Source organism: Acanthisitta chloris, unplaced genomic scaffold, assembly GCF_000695815.1.
Source record: "Acanthisitta chloris isolate BGI_N310 unplaced genomic scaffold, ASM69581v1 scaffold15542, whole genome shotgun sequence".
NCBI classification, from domain to species: domain Eukaryota; kingdom Metazoa; phylum Chordata; class Aves; order Passeriformes; family Acanthisittidae; genus Acanthisitta; species Acanthisitta chloris.
The window spans coordinates 464-8,271 of NW_008662298.1; the positions used below are offsets into that span (position 1 = coordinate 464).

The 7,808-nt window shown below is 35.5% G+C and overlaps 1 protein-coding gene across 1 annotated transcript in view; it reads right to left on the minus strand.

Moving 5' to 3' along the window:
- Positions 1–565: 565 nt before the first annotated feature.
- LOC103798300 (heterogeneous nuclear ribonucleoprotein K) overlaps positions 566–7,808 on the minus strand; it is a gene marked incomplete at its 3' end in the record, with an annotated part of 9,015 nt that continues 1,772 nt past the window's right edge. Inside the window, exons 4-10 of the mRNA XM_009070552.1 lie at positions 6,109–6,165; positions 4,645–4,688; positions 3,643–3,715; positions 2,916–3,029; positions 1,753–1,881; positions 951–1,258; positions 566–620 (exon numbers count right to left, since the gene is read on the minus strand). Coding sequence (XP_009068800.1) covers positions 566–620; positions 951–1,258; positions 1,753–1,881; positions 2,916–3,029; positions 3,643–3,715; positions 4,645–4,688; positions 6,109–6,165 — 780 coding nt within the window. The remainder of the gene's footprint in view (positions 621–950; positions 1,259–1,752; positions 1,882–2,915; positions 3,030–3,642; positions 3,716–4,644; positions 4,689–6,108; positions 6,166–7,808) is intronic.

The following is a 7,808-nucleotide window of genomic DNA, read 5'->3' on the forward strand; positions in this document are numbered from 1 at the left end:
CTAATTCATTGGTCCTGGCTCCAAAACTTTTGACATTACAGTAGATTTGTTTGCAGACATAGAAATCAGCATACAGACAAAAACTGAATTGAAGAAGCAATCATCTGCCAGAGCAACTAGAGGACTTTAAAGATATTATTCCCGTTCTCTTAAATTCTGCTAACATCTGTTGGAAAACATTGTTCTAACATGCTTTCTTAATCTGAAAAGCCTCCCAATTCCTATTTCTGTCATCCTGATTAAAAAGAAACAGTCTACAAGAAGGGACTGTGCTCTACCAACTTTCTATTCCATTGTTGATGGTAGGTAGAAAAAAAAAAAACCCCAACCAAATAAAAATCTCACAAACCAAAACCACACAGCAGATTACATCCCAAATACTCTTTACACTCCAAACAGTCATATTCTTGGAGAGACCATTTGTATGGCCAAAATATTTTGGTGATATCAAAGTTTATCAGAAGCACACATGCCCCACACTTAAATGTATGTATTCAAGAACAGTTTCCTGAGATATTCAATGTGCTTACTGCATTTACTAAACAAAATGAATTATAACTCCTACCATTCCATCATAACGATCTCCAGGTCGACCTCTTCGGTCATAAGACATAAGATCTCTAAAACGAGAAAAAGCAGCAGCACCACTTGTTATAAACTAGTTTATATACTCTAATTCAAGTTTTCATGACTTGCACACAATTATGAATTGCTGAATTCTTTAGCCTAGTTCTGAATGACATAAAATAAGTTACAGAACTACTAGTCATGATAAGACTGAAGAAATAATTAATTTCAAATACATTTCAAAATTTTCTAGTGCAATGCACACTTGATCCTGCATAATCATTACCAACACGGAACGTGAAACAAGTCCTGGAAACATGAGCGCAATTCAGAAAGTTATACTCAATTTGAGTTTTGTACAATGCATTTATGCAAGAGCTTACCCGCCACGAGGAGGTGGTGGAGGAGGAAGAGGAAGATTACGAGCTCTACTGCCACCTCTGCCACCACGACCTGGCGGAGGTGGTGGAGGTCCTCTGCGAGGGCTCATATCATCATAATCTCTTCTTGATGGAGGCATAGGTCGTCCACCACGACCAGGAGGCATTCGATCAAAGCCTCCTCTCCCACGCATTGGAAAGCCTACTGGACGTCCCCTTCTATCATCAAACATCATTGTGAAGCCACCATAGTCATATGTTTCATCATAGAAATTGGGATCATAAGGCTGGGCGCGTCCTTTAATTGGAGACTAAGACACACACACAAAAAAAAACCAACACCCCTCCCACCAGTTAGTACCATACAATTATTATATTTCATTAAATTAGTATATTAAATGTATAAATATGAATTTATACATGCTAAATATGTTCTTTATTTCACAGTGCTGATAGGCAAGACAGAGATGCTGATATGCTTCCTGAGAGCTTAACTATGATATAGAAATCACAGTTAATGATGGGTGGCACATACATTTGGCTCACTTCATTCCCAATTTAAATTTTCTTATTTTGCTGCAAAGCATGACTAAGTCTCTGAGTACCAAAAATATCTTCCCTTACCAATAAGGTACACTCCAATTCTAGCAAACAGGAATAATTTCAAAGGATGCTATAAGTCCAATGTTTATTTTGTTACTGGAGAAGAGGCACTGAATTCAAAATAGAAATGGAAACATATGATTTTCCAGCCAAATAATCCTTTCATGAATACCAATGAAAGAATAAGCTTAAGATGCATTACCTCAGATATAAGATCCAAGATAATCTTGATACATTCCACAACTCTGTCAGGTTTTCCACCAATAAGCACCACTCTATCAGTGGAATGAGGACAACATTCTTGAAAGAGCTTAATGGTGGTCTGAGTGTTCTGTTGAGAAGAAAAACAATCCCCAAAAATCTTCAAATAGAAGTATTTTAAACAATCTTATAAACTTATTGAAAACAAAATGGGTAAGACACACACTAAAACATTTTAAAAGAAACAATCAAACCAGATCATTAAACTTCTAGTCATTTTAAGTTAATGCTTGGCTTTCCAGTTCTGACAACAAATTTAATCTTAGGATATTATATTTTTAAAGACCTGTAATGACATCAATTTGTATGAAATGCTAGTGAAGAGAAAAAACTTTCAATATTTGACATCTTTTAATTATGGCTCATCTACATGGTCATTTAATCAAATATGAACAAAAGGACCACACATTCCTTATAAGCTTAAAGGTTATATAAACCTTCATATGTCATAAAAACATGCTTTGGATGCAAGACAGCAATATTGCCAGGAATATGTCTAGTCATCTTGTCTTCACCTCAGTCTATAACAAATAGTAGCTTATGCCTAAACTGACCTGGAATTGCCTTTGACACAATGTCAAGAAAGGATAGAAAAGAACACTCGAGATTCAGAGACCACCTACACCTTTTCAAAACAAAACCTCATTCCTTCACAAAGGAAACAGTAGTCTTAAAGTAAGTAAAACTTCAAAACCAAAACCAAACCACCCCCCAAGAAAATCCCACTCCACACTATCTTTTTATAGCAATATTCAAATATCTATTAAATTATCATAATTAAGCGTTTATGGAGATACAGCTACGCTAAACCATTTACCATGTCCAATACCACCAAGATAGTCTATTCAGAAGTTAATTCCAGAAGGATTGATGAATGGTATTTTTATTTTAAAAAGTATCCTTTATTTATAAAGATTACTGCTAATATGCTTAAAGGCTTTTATAAGAAGTTCTAAGCTCTATCACCAACAGCCACTTCATGTATGAAATATGTTCCAAAGGATCATAGATCACAGATGATGCTTACACTCACTGTTTATGAGCACAAACCCCTAATTTGTTTATAGAATAAAAGCAGAACCTGAAAAGAATAGGAAACAGTACCTCTCTGAGTTCTTTGATTTTAGCACCCTTGACACCAATAATTCCTCCTGCTAGACTTTGGTGAATTAGAAGTCTTAACTCACAGTCAAAGTCGCTACCTTTGTAGTGCTGATACTGTAAATAAGATGCATACAAGCAAAGAATAAAATATTAGTTCAGGGGAAAAAAACCCAAGCAAACAATTAAAAAACCCAAACAAACAAAATTCTAATTTCAGGAGATTTTTGTTAAGATTTTTCTCCAAACACCACGTCATGAATGAATTTGCTACTGAACTGTAATACTGTATTTGCTACAATAAAAATCACATTTTTAAGCAATTTGTCTCAACACAAGATGATGTCAAATTAATTTTCTTTATTCCTTTTATCTTTATTGCTGCTGTATAAAATTTTAATATATCCAATAGTGCAACACACTTGATGACAATGCCAAGGCAGAATGGAAATTACAATACAGCTACTTCAAATTGAGAACAAAACAAGTCAGAAGACAGGTGTTTTGAAGGGGAGGATGCTGTTCCAAATGTTAATTTTTTTAAGCAGAAACTCTGTCCACTACAAAAAATGCCAACACATACCTTGAGAGCTATAGACCTCCTTTCAAAATAGGCTGGGTTTTATTTTCTAATTTAACATATTAAAAATAGCACACAATCATCTAGAATTATCTTGTTTCAAAATCTAAATTTATATCTCTGAAAAAGTAACAAATCTAAGAGACATACCTCTTCTAAAGTAGGGATAATCTTCTTCAAGATTTCTCCAATTGTCTCTGTATCTGCACTTATACTCAAGATACTGTTAGAGGCCATAGTAACAAAAAACATGGCAAAGGTGGAAAGTAGTAGAGCTAAGTTTAGTCTTCATAATCATGCATAAAATTCTAACAAGACTGACTACACAGAATAACTTACAATGAATATTCCCCATTTAAAGTAAACCTGTTCACTGGATTTACAACACATGCATCTTTGTTTACACCCAATATATATGCATGATGAATTTAAGAATTTAAGGCTAGGTAGGTCTTACAAAGAGCACGCGAGTGCTTTTGGAAGGGCTCGGATTAAGCAGATGAGAAATCAATGTGGAACTAAAAGTACGAGTGAATATTCACTTTCCCCACCACCACTAATTAAGTATATCCTTGCCATTACATTGGTAAAACTGGCACACCTTTTTGTAGAAAAAGTGGGGATATGTAAGTGGTCAATATTATATCTGGAGTAAGGTTGAGACACCGGTTAAAAATTAGATTACTAATGGGCTCTGCAAAAAATGGAATATAAATAAAATGGGAAAAAAATGAAACAAAACAAAAAAAACCAACCCCATGAACAAACAAAAGCATAACAAATGAGAAGCGAAGAAAAGTGAACTAGACTTAGTATTTCATCAGAAATAATTATGAACAATGTTGGGAGGAGAAAGGTGGGCCACAAAGACCAGAGCAAGAGACTCTTGAAACCATCTGATTTATTACGTAGTGAATATACAACACTTGAAGCTATGCTCCCTCCATTGAAATTAGTGGATTGGTTGGGTGGGCAACTCATGTAAAAGTTCAGTGACAAAAAGCCTTAATGAGGAAAATAAGACAGAAAACTTTAAAAAACCCCCAATACATAGTCTATAAGGGGATACTATTTAATTATATCAAAGGCACATAATAAAGCACATTTCTCTCTTTCTAATCAGGCAGTGAGGCATAAACTGTTGGGACATACCGCTCAGGGCCACTGCTGTCTGGGACTGAAACACTTGCATTGTACTGCATTGGTCATTGGCGTTCGTGGATGTTGGCATTGGGCATGGGCATTCAATCAGTTGTCAAGTATGGTACCCGTTTGGCAACAAGCACATTTTTGGGCATAGCCAACCAGGGTTTTCACATGGGCGTTCAGGGGCGGATGGGCCAACGTCATGGTGGGCAACGCAGGGGGAAGTCGATCCAGTACATGGGTAACGGAGATATATGGCCAAAAAAACAAGGAGAGGGAAAAGGGGGAAAAGCAATAAATTTTAATTTAAGACAAACTATACTTATTACTCTCAGTTAATGAAGCAAGCTTAAGTTGTTCTAAAGACTAACACAATAATGGATTGCTAAATCAACTGTGGCTTAACAGTATAGATCTTAATGAGTTACGTTATCTGACTAAACTACGTTTCAGTAACAGGCTGGCTCATGAACGTAGACACAAAAACTGTTGAGATCCATATTAATGAAACCTTGGGCAAGTTGGGAAAGTTAGTATTCCAGACCAGTTAAATTATCTGGACTAAGGTGATGTGTTTATTTACTTAAAACAAACAATCAAACAAAAATACTAGTTGCCAAAGTTAGTGAGTGTATGTATGATTCCTGACCATTTCAGCTTAAACCTCAATTCTAGTTAATATAGCTTGTGAACCTAGATGGAACCGATTCTGTGAGGCTATATTAGCAAATATTGTGTTGAACACAGCCTTGCTTGGAAAAATTGACAAAATTGTAGCTGATGCTAAGTACAGGAGTGTAAACACAAAATTTAAGAAGCATTGCCAAGTTTTACAAATATATAACATTAATGCTGAGCATGTGTCTAATCACAAGAGTCAATCCACATAAAATATGAATAAGTAAATAAGTCATGACCATTTAAAATGTTTCCAAATAGAATGTTTCTTTACTGTTCCATACACGTGTTTAAATCATGCAACATGAATGATTTTGTGCTTTATGTCCATGGTATTAAAGTAAAAAACAGACGGACCATTATGTTTTGCTTTTTTTTTTCAAGGAAGTTAAAGAATTCCTTTATCACTGAGTTAAGCCAGCCAGTAGCAATAGTTTTCAATAGTACTATAACCAATTCACATATATGGGAAATGGTACAATTACAGGTATTTTAGCTTTGCCAATATTTCTAATTAAAGGTATTAACTCATTTTAAGTGTATAAATTAGAGGAATCCTGTTTGAAAGCAAAGAGGTTTAATATAAACCTCTCCTCCCACATAACTTGAGCTGGCCTTTAATTAAAATGAATTGAAAAACTAAAGTTATCTCCTCTAACAGGAGGTTTATAATTAGATTATTGTTGTCTAGGTTTGAATTTATCAATTTCTAGAAATGTATGCAACCAAGTTTTCAATGCAGTGCTCTGAAAGAACTGGTGTTAAAATTAATTCAAAATCATATATACTCACATCTGTACGAAGTGCCTTAATATTTTTGCCACCTTTTCCAATCACTGCTCCAGCATTCTGGAAAACAGTTTTCAGAAATTCTGTTATGCTAACACAGCACACAGACTACATTTTTGAACCAAAGACTAAAAACAATGTGTCTATTTCAGCATTACCGTGTGGGATGTACTTAGGGGTAGGATGGTGCTTGGTTTTCTTTTAAAAGGTTCAAATTAAATCAAAACAAACTGACATGGTTTTACCATGAAGAAAAAAAAAAGACAATACAGCTCTTACCACTGAACTTTGGAAAGAGATAAAAATACTCAGCAATATTATTTCAATTTCAAATTTAAGTTTTAGGCAATTCTGCCTATATTCTCATAGAATCATAGGTGGACAAGCAATGATTGGTAATAGTTACTGGATCTTATGGTACCTGAAGGCTGGTAAGAAGCAGGGTACCAGAGAGGTCTATCCTGGGACCTGTCATGTTTAACACAGAATCATAGAATGGTTTGGGGTGAAAGGGACCTAATCATCTAGTTACAATCCCCCCACCACAGGCAGGGATGCCACTCATTAGATCAGGCTGCTCAGGGCCCCAACCAGCCCCAAAGTTAGAGTACGACTGAAAAAATACCTTATGGGATCTCATGCATGTTATGTAGGCCAATTTATTTGATCACTTTTTTTTTCCTTAATGATTGCGAATTTCACTTTCCCACTCCAAACATTTGATAATTTCAAATACTACTTTTGGTTGAAGCCTATGTAACTCAACTGACCACTCAGGTAGGTACAGTCTAATGAACGTAAAGCCAATATAAACAATTGCTAATCTTCAGTTGCTAAAATCAACAGGAATAAACTCAGATATTCAAGAGGGGGAAATGTAAAACTAATTTTTTACCAGGCTATTTCAAGAATTACATGCAAAATTATTGCTTTTATTATGCAGTTCACACGTGATACTAACAGTGCCACAAACATTTTGCAGCACTCCACGCAACTTGCCTATTCATCAGAAATGCCATGTAGAGTTAAGGTAACATTCCTCTACTCTGAAACAAAAGACTGAGTTACTTCAGACAGTGCGAACATCCGCAACGACTAGAAACACTAAAAGACAATCATAAATAGCAATTTTACTGTGACAATTTATACTAGTCAATGAAGTGATTGCAATCCATGAAACATTAGTCCCCTATTTCCTCCTGTTGATACATACAGATTTACTAAATCTGCAAAAATTACTAAAATCCTGAGGAAGTCTTAATCTTGCCTCTCATATTTAATTTATAATCATAAGCTGATCATTCTCTAAACTGCTTGCTTTCTAAAGACTAATACACAGTCATTCCCCTGGAAACAATTATGTTCCACTTAAACATGAGAGGTGTTTTATAATTTCTATTTCTTTATTATGCTTGTTTGGGCTGAAGTAGAGTTAGCTTTCTTCACAGGTGCCAGTATGGGGCTATGTTTAGGATTTGTGCAGAACACAGAGTTGATATTGCAGAGATGTTTTTTGTTATTGCTGAGCACAGCTTACACAGAGTCAAGGCCTTTTCTGCTTCCCATACTGCTACACTGACAAGGAAGTTGGGAGTGCATGGGAGGTTGGGAGAAGACACAGCCGGGACAGGTGACCCAAACTGACCAAAGGGATATTCCATACCATATGACATCATGCTCAGTATATAAGGTGGGAGGAAGGG